At 39.2% G+C, this 24,617-nt stretch overlaps 1 protein-coding gene across 14 annotated transcripts in view; it reads left to right on the top strand.

Annotated features, from left to right (window-relative positions):
- The first annotated feature begins 1,362 nt into the window (after positions 1–1,362).
- The window catches only part of abi2a (abl-interactor 2a), a 34,823-nt gene continuing 11,568 nt past the window's right edge, over positions 1,363–24,617 (top strand). For 5 of the 14 annotated variants that reach the window (XM_084122119.1, XM_084122121.1, XM_084122118.1 and 2 more), the window contains exons 1-5: positions 1,368–1,522; positions 17,903–18,070; positions 20,688–20,864; positions 21,614–21,711; positions 23,027–23,176. In XM_084122119.1, coding sequence (XP_083978245.1) covers positions 1,406–1,522; positions 17,903–18,070; positions 20,688–20,864; positions 21,614–21,711; positions 23,027–23,176 — 710 coding nt within the window. In that variant the 5' untranslated portion in view covers positions 1,368–1,405. Of the gene's footprint in view, positions 1,523–17,659; positions 17,808–17,902; positions 18,071–20,687; positions 20,865–21,034; positions 21,053–21,613; positions 21,712–23,026; positions 23,177–24,617 lie in introns of those variants that run through there. The other 9 variants (XM_084122120.1, XM_084122128.1, XM_084122125.1 and 6 more) reach the window with 7 other exon arrangements.

Below are 24,617 nucleotides of genomic sequence, written 5' to 3'. Positions count from 1 at the left end.
AACAATACATTTTCATGTTCATGGTTCTCTGATGTCTGTGAATTCCTGATAACAACTGTGACGTTATAATAACACAGGGGGCGCAATTTCCAAAGGAATGTGAGAGAAAAGTGCAAAATAAAGGATTCAAAAGGTTTTCACAGGGATGACATAGAAGAACCATTTTGGGCTCCCTGAAGAACCTTTCAGTGAACACTTCTTAAAAGAACCATTTTTGCGTGTGTGTGTGTGTGTGTATGTGTGTGTGTGTGTGAAGAACAATTTAATAATATAAAGAATATTTTCCACTATAAAGAACCTTTTAGTGCAATGGAAAGATCCATGTATAGTATGTTAAAGATTTTTCATGGAATCATGCCAATAAAGAACCTTTATTTTTAAGAGGCACATTTCATTCAGTTGATGAAGTGTAATGCATTCTTACAGGTATTCTCATTATGTGTGATAAGTCATTTTAAACAAGAAACGTTATAGTTGTCAAACTTGGCATTATTTAAAGAGATCGTTCACCCAAAATTTTAAATCCTGTCATCATTTACTCAACCTCAAGTTTTTCCAAAACTGTTTGAATTTTTAGTTCCGCTGAACACAAAAGAGGATATTTTGAGGAATATGGGTAACCAAACAGTTGATGGACTGCACTGACTTCCATGTTATTATTATTTTCCATATGGAAGTCAATGGGGCCCATCAATTGTTTGGTTACTGCCATTATTCATAATATCGTATTTTGTGCTCAGCAAACATTGGGTGATCTATCCATTTAAATAAAAACATAGAAACAGTAAAACAAGAAAAATAAATGAAAAATGCTTAGTAATACAGATTTGTTTATCTGCTGTTTCATGTTCAGCTTATGAATAAATTAAAGATAGCATTTTGAAAAAAATTACGAATAACATTAAAAAACATTGTTATATCATATGATAATATCATGCTTAGATCGTTGGTTAATTTAGCTATTGTAAATATTGTGAAACTCTTAAATCATATATGTCCATATATTTTCTCACATTTACATGTAAATAAGATAGTTATTGAACATGCTATGCTATTATATTAAATACTATATTATATTATCATATCATATATCATATAATTCTTAGAGGTTCTTAGAGGTTAATTTAGCTATCAGAATGATTGTCCATATATTATATTATATTATATTATATTATATTATATTATATTATATTATATTATATTATATTATATTATATTATATTATTAACGCAACATCACTAGCATAAATACGCAAACTCTTCACCATAGTAGGATTCGTAAACGCGCTTCCCTGCTTTCCCCAAAACTCAGCGGGAGGTGAAGCCGCTGCACTTCCTGTCGAGTTGTGTTGAGCTGTGCGGGCGGGCGCGCGCGTGGAGTGAGTGAGTGAGAGAGAGATGTAAAGATGGCGGAGCTGCAGATGCTGCTGGAAGAGGAAATTCCAGCGGGTCGCAGAGCGTTACTGGACAGTTTCACCAACCTCGACAGAGTCGCCGAATACTGCGAAAGTAACTACGTACAGGTGAGCGGGCGAAGCGTTGCGAAGGAATGCTGATACGCGCTGTTTTTGGAGTTGATGTGTGCTGAAGTGTCTGCGGTGGCTGTTGGTCATCTGTTGAAGCTGAACACCAACTACTAAATACGCACACGCAACTGCGGCTTCTCCTGGTTGAGAAATACCGTAAAAGTTTAGAGCACTCGTAGCTGAGGCTGTAAACCAAGCGAGTGCTACTTTTGCAAGAGATGCGCTCAGGTTTGCACTGATTGCAGCGCGTTGGTAGTAATGACTAACGCTACATGATGATCTGACGCACTGGAAAAACTTTGTTCTGTCTCTACGCGAGTAAAACATGCTGACAATTACAGTTCTAAACAACTCAAATGGAGTTTGTCACCTACATTTTGGCTTTATAGACAGACAACACTTGATGTTAGTCATGATAGCAACAGTACTAACAAGTGGTGGAGGAATCTGACAGACTGCTAGATGCTTACTGGATGGTTCCATACTGATGTAATTTATGGCATAGGTTTATTTAACTCTGATTTCTGAAAGAAAAAAAGAAAGAAAAAAAGTCCTCAGGGATTTGAATTGTGCTTGAACACAATTGCTAATAAATTCTTGAGATTCTTATTATTTATGGGCACACTGTCATATCTGGATCGATGCATAAATGTTGCTGTAACGATTTCATTGACGTAGTGTCATGTTTTAGGACAGTGCTGCATAGGGTCAGTTTTGGTCGTCGACCATTATGGATTTTTTTGGGGGCCGATATTTTAGCAGGGTTACCGACGGCTGATATAAAGCTGATTTATATATCACACGGTAGGTAACACATGCTGTATTTTTTTATTTTTATTTTTTTTACATAACATTTACTAAATTAGACAATCAATTTGAAAATCAATCAATATGAAAAAATGTTAACTTAAAAAAAAATAAACCTGTAAAATAAACCAGATACTTTTATGTCAACCTCGATTCTGTAATCATTATAGTATTTTTCACAAAGTCAGAAATGGTTAAAAACATCAATAATAAGAAGGTAAACACTGTAACAAACAGTGGACTCAACATACTGGCTAGTCTGTGTGCACTGGAAATCATATTTTCTCAAATAGAGACCAGGTAACCCTGAAAATATTAGGGGAAAATGTCATATCTAGCCACTGAAGTGAAGAAAAAAGTCATATTTATAAAATGAATATTGTCGTTATGTTTAGATCTGCATTATTTCTTCTTTTATAAATTACTTTGTGTGAGTGTAATATTTTGGTTATACGGTATTTTGGTTGTACACACCTTGATAAAATTGTATTGTAATCAGTTTATTTGCTTAGGAAAGTCAATTTTCTACTGTTCAAATAGGACAGAAGACTTGTAAATCTAAAGATGTGTTTAAAGGGCTAGTCTAGTGCTGAAAATGTTTCATTTTTTCTTCATCTGCAATACATTCCCGAAGCTGTTTGCCACTTATGCTCGATAACCTAAAGCAGTTTTTTTGTGATTCTCAGTACCAGGGGCGGATCTAGAAAAATATTTATGGGGTGGCGAGAGGGGGGCAGGAATTTTTGAGGGGTGGCAACATATGGCAGACGTATATTTACTGAATTTAATCACAGGTAAATTGGCCATAACTTTTAATTCATTGCTGCCAACTGGGGTGGCAGCAGGGGTGGCAAGGCTTTCTTTTAGGGTGGCATTTGCCACCCTATGCCACCCCGGTAGATCCGCCCCTGCTCAGTACTGATACATCACTAAGCAGTAATATTTTCTTAGTAGCGAGGCCCAGTTTTAAATATTTAGTTTCTTGGCTTTTAGAACAGAGACGTGAATGAAACGAGGGTAGTGTTCCTGAAGGCCGTTTTAATGGATCTTCTGTTGTATTTTCCATTTTACCTTCTGATTTACATGAGTAACTTAACCCATAAGCCTAACTGAAATGCCACGTCATAAGTGACCATTTGGAGCAATTCCGTGCGTCCACACTCCACAAACAAAACACTAACTGAGACTAGAGACTAGACTACTAACTGATTTCAGTAGTGTTTGTTGTTAGCATGTTGCTAAGCTAATGATGTCATCCTCTAATAAAAGCATAAAACTATATGTAGATATAAATCTGTATACAGATATTAGTCGATTTATTCTGCAGTTTATAATTTGGGTTGTGTAATATATTTTAATGTTTTAATCTCTCAAAGGCCACATATAGCCTATTTTAAAATGTCATTTATTTCTGTGATGGTAAAGCTGAATTTTCAGCATCATTAGGCCAGTGTTCAGTCACATTATCCTTCAGAAATCATTCTAATTTGCTGCTCAAGAAACTTTTGTGCTGCTTAATATTTTAGTGGAAAATTGGATACATTTGCATTTGATGAATAGAAAGTTAAAAAGAGCTTTCCACTAAGAGCATTCTGGAACTGGCTTCTTTTTAAACAATATACGCAGTGGTGTCTTTGAATTTGGCTAAACAAAGCAGCATGATTTAGTCCAAGCTGCCTTCGGTAACAGCCTTCGTGTTGGGAGTGATCCTAATGCTGCCTATTAGAACAGGCAACAAGTCACTTTTTTATTTGTCTGATCTTGCCCTTGGTTTCAAAAGCGTATTTTATGCCATCTTCGTTAGTCATATTAGAGGTTCTCCGTGTGCGAGTGACGTATGATGTTCCATGTTCATCCATGTTCCATGATGTTCATCACTATGATGTTCCAGCTTGTTTCGATTATCTCTTGCAATATTAAGAGTCCCATTTTTAATTGGATCCATGTTTGTATGATGTGAGCTGGCTCAATGGCCCTCTCTGAATCCTAATGGAATCTTGGAAGATGGGGACGCCCTTCCAAAATGTTTGTTTTAATGGCAGCCTTGGAGATAATATAACACAATTTTGACTTAAAGATTAGAGTGAAGTAGATGTAAATTGAACTTGAACATTGAACATGCGTCTTTGTAACAAGTGTTACTCTTACCTTTCAGAATAGTTTGCATTGGGAACAAGCCTATGATGCCTAAAAATGCTGTCCTAGGTAGCTCATAGGATTTGTACCAGAGCTAGAGAGAGAAGGATAGGAGTGAAAAAGGAGTCAGGGTTACGTGCTTGTACAGATTATTAGCTTGGTTAATTAAAGAGATGTCAGATTTTGGCTACATCACATCAGTGGCTTATCTTTATTAGACAAATCATATGCTTGATTTTGTTCCCTCAATGAAGGTTTCTGGGCCTGCGTGTCTGTGAACATCAGCCGTTGGCTGAAGTGTGAAGTTTCAGTACTTGGATCATCATAGAAAGATAAAAGGCCTGTCGTCAAATTATGTATTTAGGCCCAAGTTATTTGTGGTGGGGTGTCGTATCCATTCCAGGTTGTTCCAGCTTGTTTCGATTATCTCTTGCGATATTAAGAGTCCCATTTTTAATTGGATCCATGTTTGTATGATGTGAGCTGGCTCAATGGCCCTCTCTGAATCCTAATGGAATCTTGGAAGATGGGGACGCCCTTCCAAAATGTTTGTTTTAATGGCAGCCATGGAGATAATGTAACACACTTTTCTTTGGGTTTCTTTTCCAAGTTGAGAAGGCGCTTGAAAAATAGCAGTTTTTTATATTCCCCTAAGGAGAAGGGTTAGCAAATGACAGAATTTATTTAAGGGGAGGAAATCATCAGATTTAGGTTTTGATTCATTGGGCTAAAGAGCACAGTGCTTCAACACCGCATTCTTGAATTTTTCACAGTATATGAAGACAAGGGCAAATGAAGACAATACCTGCTTAAAGGTAAATTAGGCCCCTTGCTGTTGCTTCCAAAATGATGCTTCGAAGCAGACTGGGTTACTCGCTCACACGACTACTTTTCCACTAGTTGCACTGGTGCTACCAACTTTCTCAGTTGGTCGCACATGATTTGGTAGCACCAAGTCTTGCCGGTGTTTAAACTGCTCTCCCTAAAAATGGTGCGCTCATGCACATATAAAACATGAACGCATAAAGCCACCTAACAAACAGCTTGCGAGTACCAAATTGCAATAAATTGCCCTTAAATGGTCAAAATACACATATGTGTGTACAAAATCACCGTTTTGACTGAGTATACACGTAAACATAGTTGGTTTTGTCTTAAAGGGTTAGTTCACCCAAAAATTAAAATTATGTCATTAATGACTCACCCTCATGTCGTTCCAAGCCCGTAAGACGACTCCGCAGTGACGCTGCTGACGTAAGACGCTGCTGACGTGTTATCTGGTGTTATCAGCAGCGTCTTACGTCAGCAGCGTCACTGCAGAGTCGTGAACGCGGATTGACAACAGACCCGGAAGAGAATACAATGCTGAATAAAGTAAATGTATTTTCGATGCTTCAAAAAATTCTAACTAACCCACTGATGTCACATGGACTACTTTGAAGTCTTTATTACCTTTCTGGACATGGACAGTATACCGTACATACATTTTCAATGGAGGGACAGAAAGCTCTCGGACTAAATCTAAAATATCTTAAACTGTGTTCCGAAGATGAACGGAGGTCTTACGGGCTTGGAACGACATGAGGGTGAGTCATTAATGACATAATTTTCATTTTTGGGTGAACTAACCCTTTAAGTGAACGTAAACAGTTAAAAAAGAAAATGAATGTGTAACATTATATTGGATCCGTGCATTCAGTCTTAAAGTGACAGCAGCCTAATAATCCTGCTGCTGCCCCCCCTAGACCCAAAAGAGAAAAAATCCCCCCACAAAAGTCACCAAAAGTGGGGATTTCCCCCATTTTTAAAAAATGAATTTCAGGCCCTGAATTAATGTGACTCCTGTGATCGACAATCGGTGATCGTCTCCAAATATCTTGATCGGAGCACCCTTTAATATCAGCCCATGCTCACTCTAGAGGGGACGGACAAGTTAAAACTCTCTGTAAATGAACCCCCGGGTTTATCTTCTCCGAGTGTGTGACTGATTTGTTATTATTCAAAGAATGGGTTTGTATGTGTTGAACTGCGCTGGCTGTACTCTGTACTCTGACCAGGACATTATCCCAAAGGAAAGTTTGTCAAGTCGATGTCAGTGTGAGTCTTCGTGAAGTATGCTTCTCCTTTTATGGACAGGATGGCAGTTGGTTTCTTTCATCTCCTGGCACCAGGACTCTTTTCTGTGAGGGCAAACTCTAAGACTACTGGAGAACAAATATTTGCTTGTCGCTCTGCTTACTTTCTTCTCCTTGTATTGTTTGTGTGTCTGTGTGCGCTGTTGGGGGCCAGAGTGTATCAAATCAGTCCATATGTTATGTAAGGGATAATATTCATCCGATCATTAAAGAGGATGCATTGACGTCACTTTCCCGCCGGAACACGCCCTTCAGCCGGACTGAGTGGCGAAAGAGCTGCTGCATGACTGGATTTAATAGGGGAAACTGTGAAAACACAAAGATTATCAGTTTAAACTAAAGGTTGGACTCTATAGTGTTCCTTACAACTTACCAAAGATCCAGTGATCCATGGATATTGACATACAGCCAGGCTTCATGTCTCCTAAGTCCTGACTTTATATGTGCCTAATTTCGACGCCGGGAAAATACATAAAGCAAATTTGCCTGTGAACGCTTTATATAAAAATACAATATAGGTAGGTATATCGGCATATCGTCCAGCCCTAAAGCTTGTACAGTGAGGAAAATAAGTATTTGAACACCCTGCTATTTTGCAAGTTCACTTGGAAATCATGGAGGGGTCTGAAATTGTCATCGTAGGTGCATGTCCACTGTGAGAGACATAATCTAAAAAAAAATCCAGAAATCACAATGTATGATTTTTTAACTATTTATTTGTATGATACAGCTGCAAATAAGTATTTGAACACCTCTCTATCAGCTAGAATTCTGACCCTCAAAGACCTGTTAGTCTGCCTTTAAAATGTCCACCTCCACTCCATTTATTATCCTAAATTAGATGCACCTGTTTGAGGTCGTTAGCTGCATAAAGACACCTGTCCACCCCATACAATCAGTAAGAATCCAACTACTAACATGGCCAAGACCAAAGAGCTGTCCAAAGACACTAGAGACAAAATTGTACACCTCCACAAGGCTGGAAAGGGCTACGGGGAAATTGCCAAGCAGCTTGGTGAAAAAAGGTCCACTGTTGGAGCAATCATTAGAAAATGGAAGAAGCTAAACATGACTGTCAATCTCCCTCGGACTGGGGCTCCATGCAAGATCTCACCTCGTGGGGTCTCAATGATCCTAAGAAAGGTGAGAAATCAGCCCAGAACTACACGGGAGGAGCTGGTCAATGACCCGAAAAGAGCTGGGACCAGCGTTTCCAAGGTTACTGTTGGTAATACACTAAGACGTCATGGTTTGAAATCATGCATGGCACGGAAGGTTCCCCTGCTTAAACCAGCACATGTCAAGGCCCGTCTTAAGTTTGCCAATGACCATTTGGATGATCCAGAGGAGTCATGGGAGAAAGTCATGTGGTCAGATGAGACCAAAATAGAACTTTTTGGTCATAATTCCACTAAACGTGTTTGTAGGAAGAAGAATGATGAGTACCATATCCCAAGAACATCATCCTTACTGTGAAGCATGGGGGTGGTAGCATCATGCTTTGGGGGTGTTTTTCTGCACATGGGACAGGGCGACTGCACTGTATTAAGGAGAGGATGACCGGGGCCATGTATTGCGAGATTTTGGGGAACAACCTCCTTCCCTCAGTTAGAGCATTGAAGATGGGTCGAGGCTGGGTCTTCCAACATGACAATGACCCGAAGCACACAGCCAGGATAACCAAGGAGTGGCTCTGTAAGAAGCATATCAAGGTTCTGGCGTGGCCTAGCCAGTCTCCAGACCTAAACCCAATAGAGAATCTTTGGAGGGAGCTCAAACTCCGTGTTTCTCAGCGACAGCCCAGAAACCTGACTGATCTAGAGAAGATCTGTGTGGAGGAGTGGGCCAAAATCCCTCCTTCAGTGTGTGCAAACCTGGTGAAAAACTACAGGAAACGTTTGACCTCTGTAATTGCAAACACAGGCTACTGTACCAAATATTAACATTGATTTTATCAGGTGTTCAAATACTTATTTGCAGCTGTATCATACAAATAAATAGTTAAAAAATCATACATTGTGATTTCTGGATTTTTTTTTTAGATTATGTCTCTCACAGTGGACATGCACCTACGATGACAATTTCAGACCCCTCCATGATTTCTAAGTGGGAGAACTTGAAAAATAGCAGGGTGTTCAAATACTTATTTTCCTCACTGTATATAGTTTTTGTCAGTGTTGATGATTGAATTGATGAGTTGTCAACACAATAACAATACATTTTATTTATATAGGCTACTAAGGCTAGGGTATGATTTTACCCCAATATTCAACAGATTGACACAAAATGATGACTACAATGATGATGATGACGTTTTGCTGCCTGGAGTCCAGTTGTTTCTATGAATTGCAGAGATGCATTGGCTTCTCTATTCTGTAGCTTTCAGCAGTCTGTAAAAATATAGCCTACCTCAGATTTCTTGTAGAGTTAATCTCAAAGCTTCCTCCCATTTTAGATGTGTTTTGTGTGTTTTTCGCAGCATTCAAGCTGAAAGGTCTATTCAACAAAGATTGCTAAAGTCAACAGATTTTACTAATGCACCTACCAGTTGTCATTTTGACGGCCCTCTATATATAATGGCCAAATATTTTCAGCGGCCCAAATTTCAATGCATCTCTGGTTTCATGTCTCTCCTATCACTCCTATGTTTTGTTTTCCCACAAAATAAATTTATTTGATTTTAGGCATCACACAACATTTATACAGTATTAGTATTCATTTTTGAGATTAGCTAAAGATTACTTTTAACAGTATTATAAAATCATTAACGTTTTAAAGATTAACTTTATATTAGTGTTAGATTGCAAAGGTCATTTAAATGTAAAAACAGAAGAAATGGGCACGAATAATTAAACATCTAAGATTGACACATAAATTTAAAACAAATGTTGAATACTGGCCCATATGCTTACAATATATTGTACGAAAAAATCACTGTAATATTCACAGTGTTGCTCAATATATCTGAGCTCTATATTGAGCAACACTGAATATTAAAGTGCTTTTTTTCACACAAGACTTTATTTTGGGCCCCTAAACACCCTGAGCCTGTCGTGGCTATTTTCTTTTTGGCTGTGATGTCTTCATGCTGTGCGTTTCGAAGTTGAATTATTCATTCATTTATTTTTTAAGTAATGCTGCTTCACTTTGGTTGTTATACAAGTAATTATCTGAGCAAATTATAATTCACACTGGATTGTTTTAGCAGTAATCACATACTAGAGTAATTTGTTTATCATAGGATTTTTTATTTTTTTTATGGCTTCTCAGACATGCTTTTTAGTGCTTAGTCATCTTGATTGCATCATTAATGGCATGGAGACATTTAGAGTGTGATTTTATGTTGCCATTTGGAGAAAGGACAGCGAGGCCCATGTTTCACATTTCACTGTGCATTAATTCACCATCTGAGAGCGATTACAGCATATTAGGAGATTTTTGCATCCAGACTCAGCAGTCAGGCCTTACTGTCTCGTCCTTCTCCTCCACACTCTGTCCCTCAACCCTCTCGTGAATTTAGTGAGATGTAAAGCAGGCGTTTCTTTGTGAATTGTCCTCCAGCTTCATGGTGCAGTGCTGCCCTCTCCTCAGGCCAGAGAAACCAGACAACCAAGTAGGTCAGTGTCAGGAACAGGCAGGCAAAACACTGGCTAAGAGAGCAAGACACATACACACACAGAAAGAAACTGACAGAGATGGTAAGAAGGAGAGAAAGACGGGGATGGAGGGAGCTTGTAAGAGTCCACAGTCAAGTCAATTCAAACTATTTATAGAGCACAATCTTACAGTGAGAAATATAATATATTTTTGTTTGATACAGCTGTTTGATCCGTGACCTGTTATACATCATGCGCTAGAGCCACACGATTCTGGATAAATTGAGAATTGACTTCCATAGTATGTGGAAAAAAATACTATGGAAGTCAATGGGTGCCACTGCCGTCAACCGTTTGGTTACCGACATTCTTTAAAATATCTTCTGTGTTCTGATCTTTTGTGATCAACAGAAGAAAGAAATTTATACAGGTTTGTAACAATTTTAGTAAGTAGTAATTAATTACAATTTTCATTTTTAGGTGAACTATCCCTTTAACTATATTTTCAATGTATTTTATGTAATCATTTTGAATTTCAAAAGTTTGGGGTCAGTAAATTTCTATCTGAAAATAATTCACTGAGGTTTCAAATAAGTGCTGTTCTTTTGAACTTTCTATCAATCAAAATCAGTCAAGTGTGACCTGCCAATGCCAATTTTTGCAGATTTCCTTTAAAAGAACTACAATTGAGTAGTCTGGAAATCCAGACCTAAATCTGAAAGATTAATGGTCTGGCGTTGACTAATGAAAATCGGCCAGCTCGAGGGGCGGCACCAAGCATGCATTTGAAAATCTCGCTGCACGCAATTGGATAACACTACGACCAATCTCAACAAGCCCCACACGCTTAGCTACCAGCGGAGCTAACTGGTAGAATAGACTCTTGCCGTATCCGGTCGGCAGAACAGCAAAAACGCCCTTCTTGCAAAGGAACGATTCGAGCGGCGTCTTCTGTTCCTCTTTCAGATAAAAAGCCAAGTCTAACTCGTTCATTGAAGCGGCCAAAGCCGTTTCAAACAACTGGTGTTCATCCATAGCCATCTTGCAATGTTTACTAATGACTTGGACGTCACAGCGCTGTCGTCATCTGTTTAGCTCGCCTCCGCCTATATCAGATAACCCGATGTGATTGGTGCAGCTCAGATACAAGGGCATATTTAATGAGCATCATTACTCGACGCCAAAGTAAACTCGCTGAGCAAATTCAACTTGTGCTCTCGCGAGAACTCTGAATTACCAGGGTAACAATTGATAGCATATACAAACAAAAATCGACTTTTCTTTAATGCAAAATTTTATTTTCATGAAAAAACAAGTAAAAAGACAAAGACAAGTAATAAAATAAGCACAACAGCACAAATAAATGCAATAGAATAAAGAGATAGGAAATAAACACAGCTTTAAGTTTTTCAGCTTGGTATGCAGTATATTCAAGAAATACTACAGAAATTAAAGTAATCCAATGTTAAATAACACTGGTTAGTCTTCATTGTAAAAATTAAATACAGATGCTTACAATTAAAGTTACAAAAGTTATTCTGTCAAGAGCAGAGAGTGATTTTCTTTGTCTTATGTTTTTTGATTGACATGACAGACAGCAGCAGGAATATTAGACCGCTGTCACTTTAAGAGCTTATGCACGGATACAAGATACTGTTACACATCTTGCGTTATCTTAACTAATTAGGTTCAAAACTGATTGTGTTTAACAATACAGTAAGCCACTCATTTTGGTACTTGCGATTCTTGAGTGCCCTATGAGGCGGCTTATGAGCGCCACTTATATAGATCAGTGGTGTGAGCACGAAACCTGCGGGAATTACTAAAATAATGCGCAACACAAGCAGTATTTAACTGGAGCAAATGTAACAGTGAGTGAGAGGAGACGGGTCTGTGTCACTTCGCCGTCGGAGAGAAGAGAGCGAGAACGTGCTGCTGATGTTATTGCATGTGCCGCTGGCAACAAAATGGATTGGCTCGAAATCAGTAAGACGTGAGACTGACCGGCCGATTACCGGTCTGAGCCGTTCATGTGGAAAATCAGCCTGTTCCATCTCTACATATTAAAATGATTTCTGAAGGATCATGTGACACTGAAGACTGGAGTAATGATGCTGAAAATTCAGCTTTACCATCACAGGAATAAAATACATTTTAAATATATTCAAAACAGTTATTTTAAATCAGAAATATTTAAATCCTTAAACACAAGACTCTTTTTAATGGTAGATTACACATACAAAATAACTATTGGTTTTGTTAAAATGTCTGTATTGTGCATCCCTAGTTTTTATTTCTTAAAGAAATTTATTGAAAATGGTGTATGTGTGTGTGCAGTGCCATATACCCTTTACTTTCAGCATGGCCAGTCTGTCTGCTGTCAGGTTCATTATTTGTGCTTAATGTTGGGTTCATTAAATCTTTGTTTCCCTGACAACAGATGCAGTAATTACACTCAGATGGCTATTCACATTTGAGGCATTGAAACCATATACCAAACATAACCTGTAGTGCTGTTCATGTCTCTTGTCTCTGAACTCATGCTTGGTATAACGATAACAGTCATTTAAAAATGACACAGATCACCTATAAACTCCGCTGAAGCCACACACTTGCTTTCCACATTTGGTTGCTGCTTCTCTCTCTCTGTGTGAGTTTGTCATCATTACCGGCTCTAGTCTTGTATGTGGCTGATATACTGACAGGCAGCAGTTATAGTGACATGAACAATAATTCTCTTGCAATACCAAGAGAACATCGTGCTGGGAGACAGATGCTTATATTAATTTGGCCAGTTCTGCATTCATATGCTGGTGAAGATGAAAGAGAGATGAGTCTGTGTGTGTAGGAGGAGAGACGGTGTGGGCTGCTTTGAGTCTCAGTCTTCCACATCTGTGATAATACATCCTCAACTGCACGTTCACATGACTACGCATCAGTGTTGTGGGTGCTGCTTTCAAACTCACAATTCATGTAGTCAAGCTGAAGCAGTTATATAAACCGTTATCTTTTTAATTATACAGTTAACAAGATTTAATTTAATATATACACTGTTGGTATATATAGGTACACTATTGAGCACTGATTTACAGCTGACCAATATACATTTTTTAATGGCTGGTAGCTATATATATATATATATATATATATATATATATATATATATATATATATATATATATAAAATTCACTTAGACACACATCTTGCTGAAATGCGTTTTGTTGACAGCTTTATTGAAAAGAACCCTCTGAATGAACAGATTTGCTCAGTTGAATTGTACAGCACTACTTGAGAGATATCCTCTGACAGTGTGATTATTGCTTCAGCTAATTTGTAAGGTTCATTGCTTTCATTTGCGCTGAGCTACAGTCACGCTTCTGAAATCGTAGTCAGTAATGTCACCGGCAGTCTGACACCCTGTTTGAAAAGCTCTTGCTGTTGAAAGAGGTCTCGGATGAGGTGAAAAGAGCTTTGAGCACTGTGCATTACCATGAGGAACAAAAGTGTCATCAGCATCTCTTGTTCTACCCACCTGTTCATTTTCAGTGTAATTATTTGAGTCATCCCTGAAAAATCAGTGTCCTCCTGCTGTGGCCAGTGCTGTGAGCATAAATGAATGAGCACACTACCGTGTAATTACCCACGAGCCCTGCCTCCATTTGCGACTGAAACAGAGATGTACTTTGTTGGTGGGCTGAGCAGTAAATGACTCCTGCTCTCTTTTCCAGTGCTGTTCATTTCAAATCAAAGCAGCTGAAACAATGATCAGACGTCCATCACCTCTCCCAGACCTGCCCTTCAGACCCACGTCAGTGCAGGGGTCACAGATTTGTTTTTAAGACTACACCTGTTTAAGTAATGTCTATCACTTTTTATATGATATGCTCCTCAGGCAATTGCAAATCATTCAAGGTAATACAATTATAAACACAGTGACAGTGCTTTTGTTTATCTGAAGTGCCATATATCATAGAAATAGTGTAAACTACTAGCCTGGCAAGCCAGACCTACATCAAGATGTTGGGTCTGGCAACTCACCATAGACACGCTCAATCCGAGGGGCGGGATAAACGGCTGTCTTTCAAATTCCCTCTGCACGCAATAGGACAGCGCTTCAACCAACCAGAGCGTTTTCCCAACAGCGGAGCTAGTTGATAGATTCAACTTTTGCCATATCTGGCCGGCAAAACTATGAACACATCTTCCTTTTTTAAGAATGACTTAAGTGCCGTTCTATGCTCTTTTCTCAAAGAAAAACCTAACTCCAAGTCCTCCAGAGTCGCGGACAAAGCCGATTCGAAAGATGTTCGCCAGCAGCAGCCGTCATTCTTTGTTTTCAAGTGGCAGGTAACCGTCGCAACTCTGTCGTCATTATGTTAAGCCCGCCCCGCCTACTCTATACGCGACGTGATTGGCCTGACCCAATTTAGGTTTTTGCAGCTCGAAAGTCAATGGAGAGTTGCTAGACTGCCCTGGCTGCAATATACATTTTGCTGCCGCTAGGGTGCGTCTAGATTTCTAGGCTAGTAAACTACAGCATTTATGGAAACAGTGAAACTGTGTTTCTGCAGCTTAATTCTTGCGCACAGGGACCAATAAACAGAACACACATGCTAATGCTAACTGAATGTCATAACGACTGCCCAGTGTGGAAATGCTCATAGTCATTTACTTCTGTCTGTCCAGTCGTCCAGATTCACATATAATGCAACAACTAGTCAGAGCGATTGTCATCTCTCACATGAGAGAAGGCCCAAGTTATTGACATCTAATGCTATTTGTGTGTGGGGGGGGGGGAGCTTAGATTTCGAGAACTATTTGTATTGAGAACTGCAAAATATCTGGGATTTGGAAACTATTTATTATAATTTATATTCCTTTTATAGGCAATATGGTTCCCAGCCTGACAATAATACCCAACTTTGGTGAAAAAATGGTTTTAGTTGGAACTTGTTCTGAGATATTTTCGATTTTTCTCTTTTTGTTCCTATTGTGTGTTTTTGAGTTTCCCGGATCTCTACTGAAAAGTGTAGGTGTGATAATGTATTCAGTAGTTGTCCTCTGTGTCTCTTTGTCCACCTGAGCGTCTCTACATGAGCGGTGCGTTACAGCGTTTGTGAGGGATGTGTTTTCTCTCCAGATGCGTCTTCTCATAGTCTTGAAGGTTCAGCTCTGTGTAGGAGGGTCTCTCCTCCCCCGCTCCCTCTGCTCAGATGTCATCAGCGTGGGTCAGCGCACTGCGTCTGCATATTAGTGTCAGTGTGTCGTTGTGTGTCCTGGGGGAGAACGGGCCTTCCTGGCCTATGCCTGCCCACTGTAAGCCCACGGCTTCTTCAGGGCCTGCAGTGTTTCAGTGAAGTAAACGCATGCAGTGGTGCAAATCTTTATGAAAATAAGTTAATCCATGCGAATGAATGATTTATTTTTCGTGTCATGCGTTTGGCTGCTTGTTAACTGCTCTGCTATGGTGCAGCAAAAGAGATTCAAATCAGGGCTGGTTCACACAGAATGCATTTTTGCTGTTAAAAAAGCAAGAGGCACGTCAGTGCAAGGCCTAGAGCCGCGTTTTTGTACTTTGAACTTGAGTGCCACGTTTTTAGAATGCCGTGTCACGTGCAAGACTCTGCAAAAGACACGAGCGCGACGGTTAAAGATGTCCATCTAGCTCTTTACATTGAAAAACAATGGAAAAGTAGCACAGTGGAATGGGAAAACGTGTTCTGCGTGAACAGCCCTTAAGATTATGAGTGGATGGAGGGTTTTTTTGCTGATAAACTGATTTTATTAGCTTGACTGATTAGTTGGCCGATATTTTCTCATTTTGATATTGCATCAGCTTATAATCATGCCCACTCTCTTTTAAATAATTTTGTGAATGTTGAATAAAGTTAATTTATTTTCATCTGTTGTCAAATTTGCTATTAGTTATTTGTATATAATAAAATTAGAGTTCTGACTTTAAATAGATTAAATTATTGATGATATCTTTTATTATTATTAAATAACTAATAAGCAAATAACAATTAATTACTATTTAGCATGAGTGTCTAATCATATTGCTGTTATCACAATTTTTAAAGTGTATTTTAATGGAGTGTGATGGTTTTAACTCTAGGACTGAATAGGTAAAAATTTGATTTATAGTCCAGGTGATATGTTCACTTTTTCATAAAAGCATGAAACTTGGTACACATGTACAGTTTGCGGCCCTCGTGGTGGCCATTTTACTGACTCCATTTCTTAAAATGTCCAGGGCCGCAAACTGTACATGTGTACCAAGTTTCATGCTTTTATGAAAAAGTGAACATAATTTTCACATATCACCTGGACTATTAGTTAGATTTTTTTTAAGTCAAATAAATCATCTACTTTTGTAGTGTGTGTGTATATATATATATATATATATATATATATATATATATATATATATATATATATATATATATATATATATATATAATTTCTTTTTCTTTTTTTATATATATATATATATATATATTTTTCAACCATTTTCTCGACATTAAGTTAGCGATGGTAGCTGGCATGGCATTAAATTACACTGTGAAATAGGCCTAACTGGTTAATATTGCTGCTAACCTATCAATAACAGCATTAGCAACACTGCTCTCTTGTCTGGCACTGAAAACTCTTTATTAGTCAACCTAATAATTGTGTGCTTGTTTGGGGTAGTTTGGGATCCACATTGGTCTCTCATTCAGTGGTCTGTTACATATATATGTGCTCAATAATATAGTGCACTGCACAGTCAAAAATATGTCTGGTTATGTGTGGTGACTGTTCCCTCCTGGTACCATCCTGGGACAAAGACAGGAATTGTGTTCAGAGAGACACTCACGTACGCTTTCTCTCTGTCAGGCTTGGGATCAAAGCCTGGGTCATGTGACTGTGCAGCTTGATGTCACAGAAGAACTGCTTAGATCCTGACATTCCACACCAGGGGCGTCGCTAGACCCTTTTTACTGGGGCATGAGTCCTAGTAACATACTGGCACTGTGTCCCAGTGAAATATTACTGATAAATCTTTGTCTGACGGTGGAGATTACTGTTTACAGACCTGAAAATCATTTTCCCTGATAATATTTCAGCAGTCATCTTGTGTGTTTTCTATCAGCTGCTTAGAATTAGAACCAGAATTGCAAAATTCGTAAATTGTTGCTTGATGTAATTGATCAAACGGTTTTGTAAAAAGCTCTGGAATTGTTTGCAATTCTTCCGGACAGACTTAAGCACTGATGAGGTAGATAAATGAAACCATTGTAAGAAATGAAACTTGCAAACCATTTGTTAGCAATGAAGCAGCTCTTTATTGTGCTTGCAGCTTTGAACAAATCTTTTTTATTTATTTTTTTATCCATTTGATTTGGCTTAATTCTGACTTACAAGGTCCCATTTTGCTTTGTCAGGTTTTTGGACAACTATGTTGAGAACAGCTCCTGCCATTTGTTCATTCATTTGTTCAAAAGAAAAGCTTCAGCAAAAGCGTAGTTCAAGTTAATCCACAGGAATGGAGACATTTAGTGGAAAGTCAGTCACAGATCCACTGAAGTAAGACTTTCAGACTAATTGTCCAGCACAAATCACTCCAGGTACTCCAGTGGCACAGTTTGACTCTAAAAACTGTTTTAATGGCTGAACAAATTTAATGGCACACTTGACTGTTACTGTTTTGTTTCTCCATCAGTCTCCAGACAAGCATGTCGCTCTAGAAGAAACCAAGAACTACACCACTCAGTCCCTGGCCAGCGTAGCCTACCTGATCAACACGCTTGCCAACAATGTGCTCCAAATGCTCGACATTCAGGCGTCCCAGCTGCGCCGCATGGAATCCTCCATCAACCACATCTCTCAGGTAACCTAGCAATACACCCCTTCTTTAGCCCTTTTCGGACGAGACTAGTTTAACATGGAGAGGTGGGGTAAAGTAATTATTACCAGAGCTTCTCTGTGATTTTAGTCCCGTCCGAATGTGCCATCTCAGTAATCATTACGGACAATGTCAGTAAAGATTACGGGGACTTTTACCTTCAGTAAAAAGGTCTGGAAAAATGACCTCAGGTAATACTAATCCAGTGCGAATAGACCCGCTGTAAATATGTACGTAAATATTTCGTAATTTCCTGTTTAAAAGTAGTTTTCCGTGGTTTTTCAAGTATGTAGACGCTTGAAAAAGCATTCAGTTGCGTTCTAGACGCTGGGACAAGTCTGTGGCAAAACTCAAGTGTTTTCCACATACCATTCAGATCAGAAAGAAGATCGAAAGCATTTGTTAGAGGCACGAAGCATCTTTCAGCGTTAGGTAAGTGCCTTTTACCAACACAATCTAATCTGAAGTTAATTAATACATTGTTCGACCGAACATAACTGTTTTATATATATAAATATAGGTTATATGTGTTTGCGCACGTGATATCAGGAAACAACTTAATACGCACGTGATGACAGGATGACAGCCAATGCACAAATCGAGTTACCCCTCCCACTTCTGCTAGTTTTACTGAGATCTCTTATCCCGTGCGAATTGGCCATTAATATTGGTCAAATTACATCTACCCTTATAAAGTTAATCCTGTCCGAATAGGGCTTTACAGTCTCACACTCTGGGCTATATTTACTGAAGGAAGACTGAAGGCTCTAAGAGGTGAGAAGTAAATGACTGTTACCTGGTTTAGGTAATGGGTAGTCTCAGCCTCAGACGTCATGCCCACGGACTGTTGGTCTGATGCATAAGGCACACATAATGGGAAACACTTTGGGAATTTAGAAGTCGTCATCTGATTGGTTGAGTTCTACAGGAGTTCCTGGATATGCGTGTTGCATTCTTTAACAGTCCACCTGGAAACAAAGCCGTCGTGATGCCAAACCCCCTCATGAAAGAAGAAAGCTGCAGTGTTTACAGCTGTGACAATGAGCGCTTATCAGGATCAGTTAAACGCTGGATTTCCAAAAGTATCTGAAGTTCACCGTGCCATTGTCGCAGTAAACTTGCACAACGTTCTTGAATTTATCATTTATTAGATGCACATCGGTTTGTTATCGTAGGACATCGACTTTACATTTTCATGCCCTAAACATGACACGGAAAAAAAACGAACTGTGATTGGTTGCTTTACATGTCGTTCAGCCGTCCTCTTGGCCAGGCCTTGGCCAATGAAAGCTGCGATGGAGTCCAGACCTTCTGCCGTCAGTCTGAAGGTCTGGTTACGCAAGATTAGGTAAAAGAGAAATTATAAAACGCTCTGTCATAAATGGTTCTGAAACTAAAATAAGTGTAGAAATCTTTAGACTGTAGTAAATCCGCTTCATGTTGTGCAAATCATACCTGTTGACGGTAAATCACTGTAATTTGGCCTATTGCTTTGATCAAACATTTTCATGAATGACCACACATTTAATGTACGGTTACTAATGATTGTCTTGTTTTTGTTTGTCTTTGGTTTGCTGATCAGACAGCACCCGTGTCCAGTCAGTTTTCGGTCGATCTCATTGATTCTGTAATTAAACGGCATCCCACAGACTCAGTGTCTGCATGGAACTGTAATTCAGCTACAGTGTAACTGCAGGGCTCTAGCGCGACTGCTGTAGTGTTTTGTTCCTACCAAAGATATGAGCGAATGTTAGGGAGTTTGAGTTTTTAAAAACAAGAATGCATTGCGTGATCAAACTTGTATACAGGGCTCGAAATGAACTTTTCTTATTTACTCGGTAGCGCTGCACAGTTGCAGGGTCCACTGTTTTTTAAGCAGCGATGGATGCAAACCAGATCCTAAACTTGGAAAGTGTACATTTCTCATGGATGATTTCTCTCATCCACTTTTCATGCTTGCTTTCTTTTGTCTCCATTTCTCTGATCTGTCTTCTCTCCACTGCCCTCATCTGTGGACTCAGCTGCTGCTCTGGACTCAAGCCCTATTTACTATATCACTGTCACTTAATGCTGAAAATCATTTAGCTGTGTTTGAGATGCCAGCAGCAGAGGCTTATCCCCCTCTGTGTTTCGTCATATTTTTATTTATTTAACAGCTGTCAACAGCATGGGCTCTAAAGCGATTAAAACTGCACCACAACATCTAATGCAGCTCTTCTCATGAAGTGCTTTTGACACGATCCTCTCCCAGAATCGCGTGTGACATGAAACCGTACTCCGCCGACAGAGATTTCAGGCCTCTCACAAGATGCACGCTTTAATATTTTGGCATTACATATTGTGTTTTGTGACCTGCTTTCACAAATATGAGGCCAAACTCAGGCCATCCTTTTTCCTCAAGTTGTTCCTGCTCCAATGCCGTAATTTTAATTCTTGCCACTGTAGCTTTAAAACTTCTGAATATGTAAATGACCTCTATTATGATTGGCATTGGCTTGTGAATATGGTTGTAGTTGTGTTCTAAATGATCCAGTTTAGCTTTAGTAGATCTGAAATTTCTTCAAACTTTTCAAACGTTTTTCTTTGTTCTTCTACTATTTAGACAGTGGACATCCATAAAGAAAAGGTGGCGAGGCGGGAGATCGGCATCCTCACCACCAATAAGAACACCTCCCGCACGCATAAAATCATTGCTCCAGCCAATCCCGAAAGGCCGGTGCGGTACATTCGCAAACCTATCGATTACAGCGCGCTGGACGATATTGGTCATGGTGTGAAGGTAGGACACAAGCTCTCCAGCCTCTGGAGAAAAACTTTTTCTGACTAACATGTTTGTTTTGAACTAACAAATGGCAAAATCTAACGTGGGTTTTCTGTGTGTCTGAGATGTGTCACTAACCTCTCTGTGCTTCCTCTCACCTCTGTTCTCTGCTTCGCTCTTGGTTTAAGTGGTTGCTTAAGTTCAAGGTAAGGGCTTTTACAGCTGTCCTACGATCAGGTGACATGAATGGAGAAGGAATAAGGTTTGATTCCTTATAACCTAAACACTGACTGAGAACACTGACATTCTGTACTTGGTCCGTTTTAGGTATTAAGCCGTCATGAAATCCAAAAATACTAGTCAATGCTGATTTGGAGATTCTGTAATCCTTTTTATAGATACATTAATGAGAAATCGAGAAGGAGTAATCGTATCTGAGTTTGACTTAGCGAATTTTGCAGGTCCGAAATTGAACATCCATTTGGCAATCATCCCTGTTTCTTCTTTCATCCTTACCATTTTATAATTGTTGCATGTGGCTCAGAATTTGGCGTGTTTGATTGTTCCGTTTGTTTGAGCTTTTCTTCGTTTTCTCTAAAAACTAAATGAGATCTCTCTATCTATCACTGTCTTTCTCTCTGTAGCTGTTTTTTTTACGGCTGTACTAGGCCATTGTCAACTTTGATGCCGTTTTCCCTCCTCTTCCGTGAAACTGAGATGTTATCTTTCACAGCTGAAGGCTGTTTATGATGTTGATTTTGTCATAGGTCAACACCCAGAACATGAAGATGGGCAGCCTTCTTCGCACCACACCTCCCACACAGAAACCTCCCAGCCCGCCGATGTCAGGCAAAGGCACCATAGGGTATGTATACAGACCGTGTAGCTCTAGGGGTCACGACTGAAAGAATCGGCCGCTGAGATTGTGGTGGTGAACCACTCATTTGAAGAATTTGTTTATTATAATTTATACTCGGATCTCTGAGGTCCTTTCATCTGATCATCTCATTTAGTGTTTTTCATAACGATGTTTCTAGGGCAACATCAGTGAGGCTTTCATTTCCTAGTAAAAGCCTGTTTTTCAGTGTAGGTCACACACAGCATGATGTGATGTGTCTCTAGTCGAGTTGTGTAGGGTCATGTCTTTTGTTTTGTCCTCAGGGAAAACTCAGCCTCATCCCCACAGATGACATTATCCTTCACATCCCTTGCTTACTTTTATGCCAGTGAACAGCCAGATTTACATTTAGGCCAATAAAAAAGCGTGTTAAATGTGCTTTGGCATCTAAAATTGAGAACTGTGAAACTGATTATGAAACAGATCAGATATGCTCAATCTTTAAAGAGCCGAGTCGTAGCTTGATATTTCTGTGTGTCCTGCCCTGTTTTCTGAACACGAGCTGGGCAGATTGGTGCTCTTTTGGTTTCCTGTGTAGCCTCATGATGGCTGGTCATTGCAGCCCAGATAGTGTACTTGTGGACAGGTCTGCAACATAACACAACTAAAGCATATTTCCTCATTAAATGCCGTATATTTGTGTCAGTGTTATAAAAAAATAAGGAATTTATGTGTAAAAAAAAAGCCTATTTTTAGGACCATTAAGATTATTATTTTTTGCATTGAAAAAACCTGTTTATTTAATTTGCATCTTTGTTCTATTGCTTATAGTTTGATTATTTGTTCTTATTTTATTGCAGACTGTTTACTTGACTTTAATAGTGTTTGAAATTTATATTTTGTTATTTATGTATATTTTTTTTTCTTTTGCAGTGTTCTCGCATTCCATGTAAAACAAATAGTTTTTTTCCCTTTTTACTAGCCAATGGCGACTCAAGTTTCAGTTTGTCCATAGAGGGTTGAGGCTAAGCACATTCCTTACTGGATTATTGTATTGTGTGGAGAAAAAAGTATTATTTATTGTACTAACTTTAATTTATGCTGATTAAAAAAAATACAGTAATTGGTCTGTAGTATTGTAGTACAGAAAAAAAAGATATTTTACATTTGTGAAAATATTATTATGAATTATGATTATGTTACAATTACACTAAAACGACTGCACACATAACGGTAATTAGAATCTGGTGGTGAAATTACCTTTAGCGTGAAAATGTCACCATGCAAAAAGGCAAATTATATATATATATATATATATATATATATATGTTTCTCTTGACAGGAGACACTCCCCCTACAGGACACTTGAGCCAGTGAGGCCTCCTGTGGTGCCTAATGACTATGTCCCGAGCCCCACACGCAATACAGTGCCCATCCTGCAGCAAAGTCCTGTACGCACAGCATCTGTCAATCACAGGAACCGCACTTACAGGTACCATTACCCACATCCTCTTCTCTCTGTCGAAGCAGAGCTTCTCTCGCACTGCTCTCCATCTGCATTATAGTCACTGTATGTACATGTATTTATTAGCTAGCATTGATTAGTTGGTTTTGCTGAGAGACATTGCTTCCCCCCAGCACTTCTAAAACAAGCATCGCTGATTGTCTGCACAATTGCATAATCTGAAACCTTGGCAACCAGTTGCGAGTGACGTTAGCAGCGCTCACAGAAACGCATCGTCAGTCATGGAGGATAAATGACTGCAGAGCCTCGCTTTCTTCGAGATGTCTCCCATCTTAAACTTTACTTTCTTCGTTTCATTTTTCCTGAGGATTTTTCAGATCAAGTCCAGTACATTGCAGAACAGGGTCTTTGAAGCTCCGACCTTTTCTTCTGTGCCTGAAATTATGTAACCGCTCTCACTTGTTCTCTTTTGATCTCTGTGCCATCTGCAGGGATGCCTGTAAAATCTTCATTTATGTTTTTGGCTGACACTTTTAGCCAGTGTTTTTTATAGTGGTGTTTCCTGGGAATCAAACCCCTGCCCTTGTTGTTGTTAGCACCCCATTTTTTACTACTTTTAGCTACAGGAGCACCTCTTAAAACACTCCTAAGCATTTCTCCGGTTTTCATCCTGAGCAGTGAGTGTATGCTGGAGTCTTCCCATATGCTCTGGATCACTGCTTGTCACTCAGGTCAGAATTAGAAGAGCATTTGGTGCTGTTTTTCCCAGCACTCTCCCATCTGTCTGCTAGTTGGAAATGTTATTGAACATCTTGACTATGACACAAATGACAATGGTTGTTCCCTCCTAAAGTTTAGAGGGACTGATCATTTGTATCATATAAATTTTAATTCAAATTTGAGAACATTTTAATATCGTTAGAAATCTTGCATGGGCTACAGACAGTTTGGAGTTGTCAGAGCCTTGGCACAGTGGAGGCACACATGCTCTTGACACATTAGAGCTGTAGCACTTCAAGGATGGAGGTTTTGAGTTCAGTCTATGTTGTGTCCTAATCCCATTTCCCCTCATAATTATAGGGATGCACCGAAAACCTATCGAAGATTTACAGGCGAAACAGCTATTTTTGGTTTTGGAGGGCAAATCAGTGATTAGCGCGATGGCACGATTTGACTGTTCAGTGTCTATTTTGTGCACACAATGTGGATAAGCTACAACAGTGAACTTTTCTGGCTGGTAAACCCTTTCGAACTACCACTGGTCCATGGCGCCCTCTCGTAATGTGTAGATGGGCTCTGGGACTCCGTCGTCTTTGTCGTGGAAATCTTCTCCGATTCGTTTTTTCTGTTCAGTGTCAGACGTGAGTAAAAACATGAACACACTGGAGAGCTGCTTTATAGTAGAGATTGAAGTTGTTTTACACGTTTAATCTTTAAAGCTGCTTGCTGTAAAGCAATCGATTATATA

This window comes from Abramis brama (assembly GCF_963993115.1).
Source record: "Abramis brama genome assembly, chromosome: 8".
Classification (NCBI taxonomy): domain Eukaryota; kingdom Metazoa; phylum Chordata; class Actinopteri; order Cypriniformes; family Leuciscidae; genus Abramis; species Abramis brama.
This window is presented reverse-complemented; position numbering and strand designations above follow the sequence as displayed.